The sequence below is a fragment of the Camarhynchus parvulus genome, chromosome 7 (assembly GCF_901933205.1).
Source record: "Camarhynchus parvulus chromosome 7, STF_HiC, whole genome shotgun sequence".
Classification (NCBI taxonomy): Eukaryota; Metazoa; Chordata; class Aves; order Passeriformes; family Thraupidae; genus Camarhynchus; species Camarhynchus parvulus.
In genome coordinates, this window is record NC_044577.1 from 33033328 (window position 1) to 33051352 (window position 18025).

At 37.4% G+C, this 18025-nt stretch overlaps 1 protein-coding gene across 5 annotated transcripts in view; it reads right to left on the minus strand.

Moving 5' to 3' along the window:
* The window catches only part of LRP1B (LDL receptor related protein 1B), a 634192-nt gene that overhangs the window by 229395 nt on the left and 386772 nt on the right, over positions 1 to 18025 (minus strand). For all 5 annotated transcript variants that reach the window (XM_030951951.1, XM_030951950.1, XM_030951947.1 and 2 more), the window contains exon 8: positions 1612 to 1834. In XM_030951951.1, the coding sequence (XP_030807811.1) occupies positions 1612 to 1834 (223 nt within the window). The remainder of the gene's footprint in view (positions 1 to 1611; positions 1835 to 18025) is intronic.

Genomic DNA, 18025 nt, shown 5'->3' on the forward strand with positions numbered 1-18025 from the left:
CCACGAGAGATTTTCTCTGTTAAAACTATGAAAGCTGTGTGGCTCATTTTGCAATGTTTTTTATCATGATCTAATAATTTGTATTTATTTTTTAATTTGTTGGGTTTTTTTACATCTCATGAAGCTTTCCAGTAACCCTCTGCATGAGTAAAAACATGACTGGTTTGTCCTTTGAAAGCCAGGAAGGCTGTCAACCACAGAATCCAGTTTTGTTTGAAAAACACATGTTTGATATGTTTGTACTTACACAATAAAGTTTAGTCTCTAAAAATTCTTGGGAACAGGTTTGTGGTCTGCTGTTTCCTTGGATTAATGAGGAGTGATTTGGAGAAACAGTCATTCTAGATCATGGCACATGCAGTACAAAACATACTGAAATTACCAATTCTTCATTAGAGTGGAAAGACAATCAGCGCCACTTGTGACAACAGGGAGAGGCCAAACTTCCTAATACCCTTCATCCATACCAAAAAACAGAGATCTCATTTTTTCAGGTAGTATTGAAAAGAATCCCTCTAAACTTGAAAGTACCCTCTTTTGTGTCTAAATTTCAGCAAGAAGAGGAAGAACAAGCATCTCTCCTATGACACAAGTACAGCTCCACTAGAAGCCTGTAAAGGTATTTTTAAATGGCTTCTGAAAAGGATTTTAGCTTTTAAAATATCTAATCCAAACTGATACTTAAAAAAAAAAACAAAACAAAAAAAAAAAAACCAAAACAAAAAACCCAAAGGTTTCAAGACCTCTTGTTCCAGAACTGGTTAAAGACTGGGGATAGATTGGCAAAAATAGGAAAGGGTTTCCCAAACCACCACTTAGACTGCCTTTTGTCACATTTTCTGCCTCTTTTTAGTTAACAGTCTAACCAGTTGCATTTTTCTAAACACTGATTGCTTGGAAGCAACAAATGACAGAAGAACTGGTAAAATGTGTATTCTGCTTGAACAGTTTTACATTCCCTGTTTAACCTCAGGCAGAAATATATGCAAACTTGGTGCCCACACCTGGCAGTCCAGGTAGTGACCAGAATAGTTTGGTCTTTGATGATTTTCCCTGGATTTACATAAGACTCACTAGTGCCAGAGAACTCCTCCACTCTCCAGGCTAATGGACTGAAATGCTCCTGCTCTAAGACTCACAGTCCCAGAGTTTGTATTTATGACTCTGAACATCAGGATCAGCCGGGAAAAGCATCATTGCCGCCAACAAAAATAAGATTTAAGGGCATCCACATTAGTCTGAATGGGTGAATAGCTTTTGCTATTCTATTTCACATTATTGTGCCTGTTAGTCTCTCCTTCCTGAGTGGGTAAGGACATCTTGTCATTAATGATTTATCTCCCTGCACCTTTCCACCCCAGATTTTCCCTCCTGAAGTCTTTAGCAATGGTGACTTACAGGGTGCATTGTTAATGAGGCACTGCATGGAAATACTCATAAATTGCAAAATTGCTAAATTGCAGATAAACCAAAGCATGTAGCTGGATCTTTTACATTCTAACACATCTGAATTAAAAAGGTAAAAATTTATGAAATTCCTGTAGCTGCTAGCATATGTGCATTTATGCATTGATATCATTACTTTTTACTGATTTGCAAATAAATACCTACTTGTCTGCCTTTAGTTATTGTTTGCCTCCTTCTCCCCTGATAGTCAACAACTTCCACGCTCTCCAGATATATGTCAAGCCAGTACACATATTTATTGATGAGGTCTAGTGCCAGAGCAGTTGGCTGTTCAATTTTTGAGTCTACTATCCACGTCCTGTTCATTCCATCCATGTCACATCTCTCCACCTTGGCAGCATTCCCGTAGTCTGTAAAGAAAAGCTTGCTGTTGAAAGAAAATAAGATGTTGTAAGTTTTAAAGGGTGTGAGCAGAGTGCAAAGCTCCTGCTGGCTCTGGAAAAAGGAAGTTTTCATTCTTTGTCATTTCAATTTCCTATTTGCCCCATAATTATTTTTAAAATTCACCATATCTTCTAACAAATTAACAATTACACAGAATTATCTTTCAAATGTAAAAAGACAAAAGTTCTAAATGTATTTCCTTACAAAACAGATGCACCATGTAAGACTCTAAAATTACCATCTTAAATTCATTTTTTAACCATTATTTGTAGAAAATGGTAGGATAGTTACAGATAGCAGTGACAAAAGCACAAAGCACTCAGGTTGTCTGGAGAACAGTTATTGCACATAAGCTATAACAAATACAGGGATCCCCACTGTCAGGTGTTTTAACATCTATTTCTGGAGGAGCTGCTTTGGTCTGGAGTACATTTGTCTCCAGCCTTGGAAAGGTGCTCAGGCTTCAAAATGCTTCCACAAATCCAGTGAGTCATTCCATCCAGGAATAATGGGAAACTATCAAAGACTTAAAACTGCTGCTAAAGCTCCCTAACCCAATGCTTGATTAGCATTCACGGGGTTTAGCAAATCAATTCTGATTAACCCGACAGTATTTTAACAGGATTACCTATTTGTGAGAACAAATTACACTTGCAGGCCGAAGACCACCTTGCCATGACTTTAACATGCTCTAAAGAATAATCTGATTCCAGGCTGAATGTTACTGAAACCACTTTGAGAACCAGGATTTCATTATCCAAATGAAGTGAATTATCTCCTAGTTATTACCACTAATGGGAATAACTTGGGATCAACAGCGTATAAAACTTCAGATATCTTTATGTGACAGAGCAGTAATTTATAGCCTTGTAACTTCTCATAAAAATCCACTTTTAGGCTATTTGCTGAACAGTAGAATGAAACCCATAGACTTTATTTTCAGTCTTCAAATAAATAAGAATACATTTTAGAGGTAAAGTGTTTCAAGTGCAAAAATACAAATAAAATAGAAAAAAAAAACCTACACAACAACTTTTTTAAAAAGCAAAGGCATTAGAATAATCTATAGTCTATGTGCAGGAGCTGTCAAATGCCAGAATCAATTGATCTCAGAATCATAAAATAGGGCTGGGGGAGACTTTGAAAGGTCATGTAGTCCATCACCAGGCCATAAAGCAGAATAAACTTTACCTATAACATTCCTGAGGGATAACTCCACTCCTGGACAGGGATTTCTATTTATCAAAATAATTCTGAATTCCTGTCCTTCCTTCATTGTCATTCTTTATTCCAGCTGTACTCTAAGAATATATTTAAAAACACAAACTTAACATCCAGGTCTGTATAAATCAAAATGTCCATAGTACAGAATATTTGCAAAGTAAAAATCATGCCTGAAAAGCAAAAGTAATTTGGACTGAAAACAGAAAAGAAGAAAAAAAAAAAGTGTATATAGCAGTATATACACTTACTTATGTATGTATTCAGATCATCAGAAATAACAAGGCCAACACCTATATATATTTAAAATAAGTTGTTAAAATGTTATATGTACTCCAGACTACAATCTGTACTTCTGGGGATTTGATTTATGTTATTTAATGGAACTTTGTACCTCAAGATTCAATAATTCAAATAAAGCTCATTTTGGAATCATAGAACCAACTGGGTTTGCTGGGATCAGACACTCATGTATAAATAAATATATAAACACACATTTATGTAAATACACATCCAGACACACAGCAGTTACAAACCCCTGAAGTTTGACTTCACACTGGCTCTTCCGCATAGTGTTTGGTTTAATTAATAAATTAATATTTCTAAAGATTAAAATAAAAGTTAAAAAGAAAAAAAATATATTAGCTTCGACAACAAGAGTACCTTTTCAGATCAGAAAAGAAATAAAATGTTTGTATGTCAATAGCAAATAGATACAGTAAGGAACATCTAAGAATTAAGAATATTTAAGAATTTAAGAAGTTGCTCCAGCTTTGTGGAATAGGGGGTCAAATCTTTTTTTTTTTTTCCCTCAATATCTGTCTTATGATTTGTGCAAGTTATCATGACTTCATGTGTAAATTACACTCTTTTTACTCTAAAAATCATTGTTCTTCTCCTTGAGACTGACAAAAATGAAACTTTATAATTAAAGGAAGAGGTAAAAGACAGAACAAGAAAGTAGTTCCCTAAGTGCTGCTGCGTGATCGAAGTGCTCTGAAAATTAAATCAAGAAAATTAAATGTTTTAGTGTGTAATGTTTAAATGCAGTTCTGTATTTAATGACCAGTGCAGATTTTTAGAGTGAGGTTTAAACCAGAAGTGCATTTCTAGCACAGGAAGTTGACCCACAATTACACTGTGGTGTCTTTGCCTTGGGAGCTCTAAAGGATGCACTGTACAATATTTATTTCAGCTCGAGGCAAATTTTTGTGCTCACAAATGGTGCTGGGTTTGCCTCTCCATTTGCAGCAGAGGGCAATGAAATCTTTCATCCATTCACAGAGCAATTTGGGGAGGAAAACTGAGTGTGCATGTCCCTGCAGAGCCCAGCTCAGGGCACTGGGGCTGACAGAGCTGAGTCCACTGCAGCCTTCATTTCCTGAGACTGTCAATGGGCTAATTGATGGCTAATTGAGGCTGCTGCAACAGCAAAAACATTGGCACTAATCTGAATTTTATTAAGGCAGGTTATCTTTTGAAAGGTATAGACTTCACCTCTGGAAATTCTGAATTCTGCCTCTAGTTAAACAACAACAAAAATCTTCTTCATCAAGTCCTGGTGCTTTGCAAGACTTGATGAAGTCAAGTATTAAACTCCAAAGTATTCAGTTGTTTTGACTCTTCCAGAATGGTTTCACTGTGGTCCCAGCAGTTAGGAATCTACATCTAACAACTAATGTTGATATCTTCCAGGCTGAATTACACAGACTGATTTCTGCAGCAGCTTATTTGGCTTAAACAGCTATTTTCACCTGTCCTCCTCTCCAGAGCTATTTCTAGATGGAAATCAGATTCTTTCCCTCTGCCTAGCAGCTGGAGATAAGCAAGGCAAGGCAGACTTCCTCCTCTCACAGGACAGGCCCTTTCTGCTGCCCTCCTGTGCAGTTATTCCCATTTTAGGTCAGTGATTGAACAGCCATGGCCAGCACTGGATTTGCTGTTCCAGAGCTGATTTCACTGGGGTCTGCACAGCACCCAGCACCAGCTGGAGACTCAGCCACCCCTGGATGACATTTTGCTATTTTCCCAGCTCTGTTACACTGCTGATATAAACTCATCCTTCCCTCTATTACGTGCACCCTCCTCAGTCTAACAATTTAGTCTTAAAAAGTGATGGCTGGAGCTTTTCCAGAGAGTTTGGTACCAGCTAGGAATAAATACACAGGGACTATTCTGTCCACATCTGAGCAATGACAACTCTCCAGCCTTTTCAAATAATCCTCCCTGACAAACCCCCTGACTAAAAAGAGCAATAAATGTTACCAAATAGAACTAATTCCAGAGGAAAAGAATGCTGCCATGAGACAAAAGCGACAGTGAACTTCCCAGTCCCTGCTCTCACATTCATCTTTCCTTCATTATCAAGCCTGAAAAATATGTAAGGAGGGCCTCAAAAGGGCTGTTGTTCTCTCCTTACAGAGACATCTGTAGGATAGTTACTGCCTAAGTTCAGCAGCCAAACCCCTTATCACCAGAACATTCTCTCTCATCACTTCCTTTTGTTTTCCAAGCTTTCAGTCACCTCCTTCATAATCCACCTATTTAATTAGCTGAGAAACAATTGTTTTCACTGTAAAGCTACATTTAGACACTTGCATAACTGAAAACTGCTAATTTCTAATGCACCTAAGATGCCAAACACTGTACAGAACAATCAGAGTTTGGGGGAGAAAAATACACAATTCTGGAGCTCTTTGACAAAAAACCAATGAAATATTATAGGAAGCAAATTAGTAAAGTAGATATACAAAAAGAGGATGCTTTCTTAGGCAAAGTTACTGCTATGGACAGGACCTAACTAGAATAAAGTAAAATAATTCCTAGCACACCTCAACAAGAGCTATGAGTGGAAAGGACAGGGTTTAATTTTTTGAAATTACACTGAGAGGGTCACGTTCAAGACAGAAGGAAACTAAAGATATTCAGCTGATCTTAGCAAAATGAAAAAGTCACAAAAAGTTAGAGGCTTTTTACCAATTTAGGAGCAAGATTATGATGTGGGAAAAAAAGTTTGAATTGGAATTAAGGGAAATGCTGTGCAATTTAATTGGCTTGAAACATAATGAGAACAGCATTGGCATTGAGTGGCACCATCCAGATTTACTGTAGGACAAATAAGATAACTAAAATTGTGGGGACTGTGATGAATGAGGAACCTGCTTCGGAGGAGGTGATCAAAAAAGGCAATTAAAAGGCCTGTGTGAAAACACCCCTGGGGTTCTCTGCAGCCTGTGCTATGAGAATCCACTGACTGCATTCTCAGAAGGGGACTGCCACACAGTCCTGTGTCTGATTTCTACTGCATTTCAAAAAATGAATGTGATTTGATTTAGTTTGCATCACATTTAATTAATAATAAGCTTTATAGCATGGTCCAGGAGCATTTTTAAACTCTGATGATGTTTAGGTTGGTTTCTGGGTTCAGCAGTTTTCTTTTTCATCCACATCTAAAGCAAAAGAAATTGGTCACCCTCAGATTTGGCCCATTTTTGGTAATAAATGGTCCATGGCCCTCAGTGTCCCAGACAGATTTTAGGAACTTGAAGAGCACTGTTTGCTAGAACACACACACACACATGGAAAGCAATTCTCAGGTTTGGGGCAAAGTGAAATTTTTCCCTAGAGGAGGAACTGAAATACCACTGGATTTGGGTATTTGGGTTTCTCCTTCCTCTGCTTCTTTCCAGCACAGGGCAGCATCCATCACCTGGAGGATAATTTCCCACACTATTTTGGGGGGTTAGAAACTCTTTGGCTCTCCATCAAAGTGCCTTTTTTTTTTTTTTTTTGCAACTGATATTGGAAGGAAATATGGAGTGGATGTTTTTGTGCTGCACGGGAGTGAAATTCTATTAAAGTTCCTCTGTGATTTCTGCAGCGTAAAGGAGGACATATGTTCCAAATGTTCCTGGCATTTTGGAAATCTAGCAGTGAGTGAAATAATAATGGTTTCTTCTCCTGGAGAGCTGCAGATTTAGTGCCAGGCAGGAAGCAGCACAGGGTCGAGCTGCAGATAAAAGTAAAACCCAGTCAGACAACTCATTCACAGCACGCAGAGCCCAGCTCCACTCACTGCTTGCTGCACAGCAACAGGCAAAAATCAGCAAAACTCAGCCCCCAGGGGGGCATTTGTCATGAAATACACTTCTCTTTGCAGGGAAATTGCCAATTCAAACAAAAGTTTTCTTATTTGAAGCACCAGGGGTGGAGGCCTGAGCAGCAAATGGGGAAAGTAGCTGAGAATTTGGGGATGGATTAAAATCAAAGCCAGTCTGGTTCACTGCTAAAGAAGATACAAGTTGTCACAATTTTTGTTTGTTTCTATTTAAACTGTTCATCATCCATTTATAAAAATATGCCTGTTAGAAAGCTAAATTGGTCTGCCATCAACAGGTCCCCCCATTTCCTTACAGACACAGAAATGTGAATTTTCAGATGTTATAAAGTGAACGCAATTTGCCAATCAAGTATGGTTGTTTATTATATTGTTATGACTGTACTCCACACTTGTTTTAGCAATCCTGCATGTTACTCTTCAAGTTTGATCCCTTCCACTACAGAGGGTATAAAAGCCTTTATTTGTCTTAGGGATGCCAATCAAATATACATATTTAAAGTTCATAATAATCCTTAAAAGAGTTTGCCCCTCCTTTTTCCACCCAAATATGCTTTTTCTGCAGGGTGAGAGTGCAGATGCCTGTCCTGTGCACTCATCTACCATCTCTGGGTCCTGCAGGGATGATGTAGGACAGAAAAATGTGCAGCTGAGTTTCTGTCTAATGATGTTTTGTCACAGTTGCAATTTTCTCACACAAGCTCTACTTCTTCCTATGCAGAGGAATATGTAAAATATGAAATATTTTATCTTGAATATTATAAATATGCATATTACATATTTTTAAATAATAATTAATTTTTTTAAATAATAATGTAATAAACCCTACCATGTTCTATTTCTTGCTCCATTTATGAGTAGTTGTGGCTGTACATGCTCAAAAAAGCACATCTGGACTACAACAGCAATAAATAAACACACTGAGAAATGGGAGTTCAGTTCCCAGGTTTTGCTTGTGGGTAAAATTGCAGAGAAAGTTTGTCTTGCACTCTCATCACAAGAATTTTCTGTTTTTTCTTTTTTCCCATATCAAGACTACAGCAATAGGATACACCCTTGGAAAAGTGCATCCCTTAGAATATATCAAATTTATACTTGCTTAAATCTGCTTTCTGTCTACATACAATTCAATATCTTTTCATTAAAATAATCTAATTATCTCGAGTAATTTTATGCAAAAAGTAATTTTCTGAATAAAAAGCATGTTCTCTGAATTTTCCAAATTTATTCCCAATATGAAATTTTAGTAAGTAAATCTAATATTACATTTTCAGCCACATTTTTTTCCATAAATACATGCAAAGTTTTAATAACTGTCAGTTTGAAATGAAAGATGCATTGCAGATTTATTCCTGGATTCATTAGGGGCCCTGAACATCAGTATTTATTTGTCAGATTACTGCCCTTTATCTGAAAATGTAAGGATTCAGACTTAAATCAGATGCAGAAATTTGGAATTAGGAGCCCTTTCAGACTAAATGTGCGTCCCCATGTGCAACTACAAGCTCATCAATTAGAAGAGAAATGAAGAAACATTGATTATTCCCATTTTATCACAAACCAGCTGTGCCAAATCAATGTGCTGATCCACTGAAAAAAAAATCATTTCATAAACAAAGTGCCATGTTACATGGCTTTATATCAACATTTAAACAGACTTTTAATGTGGCATCCAAATAATACCGTGAAGTCTCTATCATATTTTTAAAAAGTAGAGATAAACCTCCCCCCAAAGTAAAGAAAATATTTAGCAGATTTTATATAGTTATAAAATATGTGTTTACATTCAAACCATAGACTGATATTAGAGATACTGAAATCTGGAACATAATGATGAATAGTTCTTGGATTATCCTATTTATTTTTGAGGGTAAGATGGTTCGTTTCCACTCCTTTACCAGATGTACAAGATGCAGGGAAATAATTTTGCCACAGAAAATTAAAATTCTCTTTCTTCATTGGCAACTCAGGCTCTGATATATTTGTTATCCCTCAAACTCAACTCTAGATAGGTATCTTAATGTGCAATTTTTGATTATTCTGCTTTGAATGATTTCTGGAGCATCAAAATGGTGCCATGTGACCTTTTATACCCTTTACATGCACTCTTTTATGTACAGAGCAGAATACACATATTCAGACACTGATTTTCAAAGATTTCCTCACTATTGTACCAAAGCTCTTTCACAGAAGAAATAAATGCAGCACTTTTCCTGAAGGTATTTAATTTTCACAAGATATTATGTGCAGTCAGACTCTATTGCTTCTTCCACTTAATAAATAACCTTTTCCCTTAGCTGAAAAGCGACAATATTAAAAATTACTTTGAAAATAGGATTTTTTTTTGGGAGGGAGGGGCGAGGAAGGGGGAAAGTTTTCATTAATTGTTCAGTGATTGTAGGGCAATAAAGGCAGAAATAAAGAAGATCCCTGAAATTGTGTTTGACTTGCAGCCTGAGGAGCTGCAGGCTAAAGCAGTGTGGAGTTTGGAGGGTTTAACTTTTGTCCTAGAGCTAAGCTCAGGCTCAGAGCAAATCAGGACAGCCCCAGCAGCAAGTCCTTGTTTAAAAATGACTGTCTAGACACGGGAGGCCATCATTTCCTAAACACAGCCTCGCTTCTCCAGGGCCTTCTCCTTCCCACAGTTTGAGACGTGGCCTTTTCAACCCAGCCTGAGAAATGATGGTTGCATGGAGCATTTGGCACTATGAAATGTGGAAAATGGGCCCACTCACTTTGTCAGGGATTTAAAATCATGTTTTGCACCCCACCAGCATCAATCACAACACAGGATGCTTTGTCTTCAACTACGTGATTTCTGTCAACCAACTTTTTCCCACGTAGGGACAAGCAATGGAAAAGGAAACATTTTTGCAATATTAATTTCTTTAAAATGTATTATTAATGAGAAAAAATAAATTAAAACAGTTCTTCCACCCTGGTATTTGATGACCTATACCAGATTAAATGTCAGTAATAGCTGGCATTTGAGAACCTGTCTCATCCATCTTATGCAGAAAATGCTACAATAATCATCATTATGGAGGATTACATTAAATTAATCAAAAATCCACAGTATGCAAGCTTTAGGAATCTCAGGGCTCCTTCCCAGGTAGAAAGGCCAGGATTACATTGAGACTTTAGATCCCAAAGGCTTCAGACCCTGCAAACTGATGACTTTAAGTTATGATGAGTTAGCAGTCAACAGAAGGGAGGGGGATTTTTATTTTTTTTTCTTTCCAGCAAATTCAAGGAAAGATCTTTTGGGTCTTTTTGTTTGTTTGTTTGTTTGTATTTTTGTTTGTGTTTTTGTTGTTGTTTTGTTTGATTTTGTTTTTTTTTTGTTTGGTTGGGTGCTTTATGATTTTTTTTTTGTTGGTTTTAATTTTGTTGGGTTTTCTTGGTTTTGTTTGTTTGTTTGTTTTCTGCTTTTTTCTGCATCTGTGGGAAGGAACAGTGCTGGTACATCCCTCAGTGCCCCTGCTCTCAAAGCTCTTGGGTTAGATTTAAGTCATTAAATGTAATCAATGACATCAAAGCTGAAGATGATCTTGGATGAAGAAATAGGTGAGGCTATAAAAAAACTATTCTGACAAAAATAACATCTGAAATTTACATTTCAAAGAAATATATAAATTCTAATCGGTATAAAAAATTACTTCAAATTAAGTTTATGCACGATAATGACCTTACCTTATGCCAAAGAGGAGCAAAATCATTTAATATTTGATCTCCACAAGCAAACACTACTAACACAATAAATCCTTGAGCTGGTTTACATTGTGCCAGTGGTTATTTATCCCAGTGTAGAACAGAAAATAGACAGCAGAAAATAGCGTGTGCTTGGCAGCAATGGACAGAACTGATCTGTATCCTGGCTTTCCTTTGGGGTGATGCAGTAAACTCTGCAGAATTATTATAAACTGATTTATTCAGATTAAAATGATGATTCCAGTGGTGAAAGGCAATTAGATACACTCAGGGCTCACCAAGAAAAAAAATGTATCTAGCCAAAGTATAACTGCACAAAATGAAATAAAACCAAGATTCTCATCCAGCACTTTGATGCTCCTGTTTAGGAATCTCTGTTCTTTAATGTTTGTGGTTTTTTTTTTTGTAAAGTAATAAGTTTTTAAGTGAATATTAGAACTTAAACCTTGAATTTTTGATGTTTCAAATATTTTCCAATATTTGAAATATTTCAATATTCAAATATATTTCTGGATTTCAAATATTTTCTGCTGCAGAGGTTGGTTTGGATGCTGCTGGTCCAGTGATGGCACATCTCTGTGCAGGACTCAGAGCTACAAATCTTCCCACTACAAATTCCTACCTGGAGCATTATTTTATGTCAGCAACAAGGGAATTACCTGATTTCAGGTCTCATCCTGGCATTTGACAGTAAGTAAAAATAGGCAGTTTTGCTTCCTCATTAACTACTGAGTAAACGAGTAATATTCTCCCAAAATTGTACTTGCATACCAAATTTATAAAAACACCCAAACCCCAAACAATAGTCTTGTCTAAAACAAAGATCATAGGCAACAAATTATCAAGTTAGTAAAAAGAAAAAGCAAAGAAGGATTTTTACAGAACTGTAATATTTGAAATTAAGTTGGAAGTATTGTATTTGCATTATTTTATCTCTTCGGAGATCACAAACTCTTTAAATCTTCATGATATTTTTCTTAAGGCACTACAAAACAGAACTCAATTTCAGTTAAGTGTCAACAAAATTGGTTTTATTCCACCACAGAGAAGGCTCTTGTGCTTTTGCTTTTGTTAATCTATTCTTGATCTGTTAACCTTTAATTTACAGCAGCAAGGCCTAGTGGGAAGGCAGAATTATTTATGATACCACCAGTAATTAGTGCCTAATTACTAGAACTAATATGAAGCTGCTAGAAATCTGTGCATATATTCAGGATTTAAAGTCAAGGAGTGCTGATTTGTAACACAAATACATAAACAACAGAAATATTTCCATTTTGACTTCCAAAGGTTCCCCAACTGAGAGCCCATCAATGATCTGCCACATTACTTAATAAATTTCTAATTTGGCAGAGAAGTTATACAAATAATTGTTAAAAAAGGAGTTCCTGCTTTTGGCTCTAGTTAGGAAATATTTTCACAGACTTTTCCTGAAAGATTTACTGAGTGCCAAAACTACAAAGAAAAAAAGTTTCAGTATGTGGTGGTATGTAATGATATGGAGATACTGACTGGAGTGTAACAGTAAACTGCTGGAGGTTCTGTATTTTGATGTTCAAAGTGATAAATATGCATATATTTATTTATTTCAGCCATTGGTTTGAAATTTCCCTTTTCATTAGAGCGGATCATTGTAATAATCCCTATTTACTGAATTATCTGCTGCTGCTTTCCACATGAAGTTTGTGTCATTTGAAGAGCAGTGAAAACCTGTGCTGGCATGACAAAGTACTTTCTAGAAAAGCCATATGTGTAATACACTCACTGTGCTTGTTACAGAGCTGTGAACATAAGTAATGAATTAAATAAGAGGCTGCAAGAAGCAACGTGGGAATTGTGGGATTAAAGATGCTGTCAGCTGATCCAGAGGCACAGCATCCACTTCTACTCTAAACACATTTTTATATATTTTTTTAAAGCAGTTGGAAAAATGTGGTAGCAAAAAAATATGCTTTGTTTACAAAAATGATGAAGGGATTAGCTGAAATCAAACAAACGAAGATAGAAATAAAATAAATAAAATAAATAAAATAAATTCCCTGTCTCCTCCCAGAGAACCCACAAAGCCATGGGGAAAATTTACCAAGATACTCAACAAAAAAATAAATATTATTTCAGGGGATTATTGGGTTATCTATCTATCTATTCATATCAACCAGAAATTTTCTGCTATGAGAGTTTGACTCCTCCTTGTCCTCTGGGGATAAAAGCATGGAGCGATAGCATGTTCAGCATGGAATGAATTCCAGAAAGTCACAAATCATAAGTGATTAACAGAACAGAAAAACAAGGGCACTTTAGCCCTTCCCCTCCTGCCCTGTCCATGTTTCTGAGGAATAGGACACACAGGATCATCTCACCCCCACAACGAACCCATTCCTGGAGTTCCTCATTCAGGGAAGGAATTTCGTGAGCAGTTTTGAAGCCAGCAAACAAATCTGCCTCCTGATTACTCTTCTGCAACACCAGAAATGTAGAGATGTATTAGCAGCCCTGGCTCCAAGCAGAATGAGGAGAAAAAGCGGGGGGGGATTTGTACACCCCAGTGATGGCTGCATGCACCATCTCTGTAATAATGTTTCAAATACCAACCTACCCCACACAGAATTAGATAGAAAGATAATTTCTGAAAATTACTAAAATGGAAAAAAATGAAGAAAGAATTGCAGGAAAAATAAAATAAAAATACTTTCTGACCAAGTATAGGACTATATTAGTGTGCAAAGAAGTTAGGTTATGCCAGCATGAACTGATAGCTGGGCCATCCACACTACCTCACCTATTTTATCATCAATTCTAAGACAATTTCAGAACTCAAAGAAGTAAGTTATGGCTGATACCATTAATACTATATGAAAAAAAGAATTCTAACGTATTTATGATTCATGCCACTCAGTCTCACAGGCTTTTGGTCACGTCAGTGCTCACTAAATCACTTTTTCCTTGCTCAAAGTAGCACTGCTCCACAAGACTCCAGTCCACCAGGCACACAGTGATGAGTACAGCTGCATTTTAGAGCTGCTAAACTTATCAGTTTTATTAATTAACTAATTATCTCATTTTAGGAGAAGAAGAAACAATATAAACCCCGATACAAATGCTAAGTTCCTGATATCTCATGTACTGAGTGACAGCAGGAAAGGAGGTTGAGCTACACTAGGAAGGCAGCTGCACGTGCCGCCCAAGAGGAATTGATGGAGATGCTTTTATTAAAACAGCTGATACAGGCTGAGGAGAAGATTCTCTCTGCAGCAGACAGCCTGAAAGCAGATCATGGTGTGCCTACCTGTCAGGAAGGCTTAACTTCTTTATTTTAAGACAGAACTGATATACACTGACATGAGTGAGAGTGGATCAGCAAACAGCCTGGTGGGATTTGGAGGGGAGCAGGGCACTGCCTGTTTGCTTGATTACAGGATAAAAGCAATAATCCACAGGCATCACTAATGAAACATATTCTTTGCATTATTTTTCTCTGATGCTGGAAATATAATTAATACCTACTTTGCATATTACCTGCAATAGAAGTGACTTCAATCAGCCTGAGGTGAAGGGAGCACAGATTAACTTGGGGCTTTCTTCCCCTCCCTTTGCTCCACCATAATTGTCCTCCTCTGACACACCCCCAGTGAATCATCTCACAACCTCCAGCACTTTATAATCACTCACATTCCTCACCCCCTCTTTGAAGAAGCAGAAGATAGCTTGGGTTGGGACACACAGGCACCACCTGCTGCAGAGCACTCATTTCCTTTCTTACCTTATTAAAAGATCTGCTCCTGGTCTTTTCACATTTTTTTTTCCAAAACAGAGAAGACTGAAAAGCAGTAAGGATACTACTTTATATTCCTTAAGAGCTGCTCCTGTGTTCAGCAAGCAGTAATTGCTTGATTCAACCTGCTTCTTGATGGCACCTGGCAAGGGAGGTGCTTGCTTGTCAAAGCATAATGGGGAGACAGCAGCGGTGACAATCAGCACAGCAGATCAGATGGTGCCCAAATCCCTGTGAAACCTACACCAATCAAAAGGATAAACCCCTGGGATTCAGCTCTTTTAGGAAATCCTGATTGCTTCCCAAGTCATTGAGATCCAGTCTCATCCCTGTTAAGTCAGACAAGGTCTCACCACACAAGTGATGAACCCCAAGAACTCCGAACACAGAAGCACTACTCAATTATAATTCAAAACTCCATCCTTCCTGCTATTATTTGGTTCCTTTTTTTTTTCTTTTTTTTATTTTCTTCTTCTTAATTAAACCAGTAATTGAGGCTGTGCTATGAGCTGAACTCAATTAAATAAGTCAGGGTATGTTCAACACATGCTCCCAAAACTCTGCCACTCAAAGCCCAGGCTGGAACATCTAATCTGCAAGCATCAGACAGCTGTAAAGAGGAAATAAATTGCCATCTGAGCATTGTGCTATTGAACATGTCTAGGAAAAGGCAGCACTCTCCTCAGAGTCTAAAGAACAGCTGAAAATCTAAGGGCAATTCCAAAGGTGAGGAAAAATTCAATCAAAAAGAAGTATTTACTGGAGAGAGAGGGGTATTTCTTTGGTTTATTGGGTAATTACTCTGCATTAGAGGTTTTGCTTTAATATTTTACCAAGCACAATGATTTCAGCATCACATGAAGCTTTCTGGTGAAAGGGAAACAGAGGGTACCAGACACTCCTAGGGCTGGGATAAATCTGTTGCTGACTTGATGGGTTCTTCAAATCTCTACATCAGAGAACCTGGCCCAACATTTCCTTCTGAAACTTTTCTATTACTATTTAAAACAGAAGAGAGAACAAAACCAATAAAGCCAGGTATGAGTGAGACAAAAAATTTCTCATCTCTAATGAAAATTATTTATTTACATGTTGGAAAAGAGCTTCAAAAAGGTAATATTTGGTGGCTAAACACTTCTCTGGTGTTTTGGATGAGTGAAGATACTTGGATTTGGAAGTACCAGACATTACATGAGGATCTCCTGTGGCCTTGGTTTTCCCAACAAATTTCCTTTTTCATGGTAACTGAGAAAGTTCTCAGGTTCACCTCAAAATAGAAAAGAAAATCTTTCTGCAGGACAGAAAAAGTTCTCCCTATCACCTCAATTTCTGAAACATTGAGAGATAAAAATGATTCAACTTTCTTTGTAAACAAATAAAAAGCCCAATCAATTTTGATGGTAGAAATCCCAGATATCAGATGATTCCTTACAGAAAATGTTCTCTGCATACTTAGGAGTAGCCTAAACTGAAGGAAGCAGCTCAAAAGGGCAGTATCTGTAGTGTTTATTTTGTGTTTTCTTAATCTGTTAAGGATATCCAGCTGTCCTCATATCCAGAAACAGATAAGCTGCCTCAAACCAATGCTCAGAATGTTTCCAACTGCACGCTGCCATCACAGATTTGTGAAAACACCAGCTATTTATAGAAATAAATAATTGGACATGAAACTCTTCTATTGTCATAACAGATGACTGGACATCATGAGATGTTCATTAATCTTTGTTTCAGTTGGAACACATTCTGTCTGAAGCACAGAAATGGAAGCCATAAGAGCAGAATACACATGTACTTTATTAACAGCTGTTTTTCAAATGCATTCTCTAATGCCACATAACAAAGTCAGTGATCCAAGAGAGCTAAGAAATTCGCAGGGTAAAAGGACTGAAAAGGATGATATTATTAAGCCTCTTTTCAGGTTTTCCTAATAGAAATCCCATCACTAATCAGTCATTCGTAACAAATACTCATTAATTGTCATCCTTCTCAAAGCGCTCAGCAACAGGCCGGCATTTTAGAGGTGGGGAGGTTGAAATGTACAGCAGTGAGCTCACAAAACTGACAACTATGAAAACAGGAAGAAAAATCAGTGTTTTTTTAGCTCTTACACCTGTGCCTTCCCCATCTGTTTGTAGCTGGGTCTTTACTGAACACCGAGCAGGCGGCGTGCCCGGAGCTTAAACACATCACGGGAGGCAGAGACATATTGGCATCTCCTTGTTTGCCAGCTACAGCAAATATTTGCTTTCATTTCCCAAGCCCTGCATTGACATCGAATAATTTATAACTCTATTGAGTATAAATCTCAAAATAAGCTCATTTGGCTCATGCAGAATTAAGCTGATGTGCTGCAGAAGACGAGGGGGACTCTCTGTGCCTGTGACACACCCCAAGAATTTAGGAACACAAAGTGCTCAGTTCTGCCTTCTGCTGAACACATGTCTGGAAAACTTGATAAAAAATGAGTTTTGGTAAGGTTTTATGAAAGCCTCCTCTACGTTTCTGGTCAAGGTATTAGGTCTCTGCCACAGAGCCACAGTGGCAGCTGCTGTAATTAAGGCAAGATGCTTGATTTTATCAAAACATTGATGCAGTTTCTTTTGTTTCACCTTCCCCCAGACATATTTCTGTACAAAGGATTCTCTCCAAGGGACTTAGACTTTACAACTAGACAGCTTTGTGCTCATAAGTCCTTGTTTAAATTTTTGGTGAGATCCTGTTGGTTTTTGCATGCAGGAGGCAAAGTTCAGTTTTCAAGAACATGCACTTGCTATGAGAGAAAGACGCATGGGCTCTCTGTGGGTTCTCCCACAAAACCACTGCCCCTTCACTGGTTACAGTAAATATTCCAATCAAATATTGATATTCCAGGTTAAATACTAATAATAGGTATAGCACAGTTTCCCAAGAGCATTGAACACTTGTACAATAAAGCTAAAGACTGACATTGTCCCACTTGCACAAGGCTTCTTTTTTAAATATTTAAATTTCTTTATATTCTTTCTTCATATCTGTGACCAGAATAAAAGAAGACCCATTCTTCTATTCTTCTTTCTTTTTTTTTTTCCCTAAATTCCCACCTTTTCTTCAAGTCTCTTTATCCATCTATTTTTCACACTACTACTTAGCTCCTTAACTAGATATTTATCCTCACCTCCCTGTTTCAGAGCACTGCCCCTTGACTGGAAGCCACAAAGGCTGAGCAATCTCAGATGTCCCCATTTGGGAAATAAAAGGTTGAATTCATCCAGCTTGTTTTTGAGATCTTAGAGTTTGGCATTCAATAAAGAGTAATTGCATATTCTTGAAAAGAGCTCATGGTGCACGTAGATAAATACACTGTATTTTAAGCA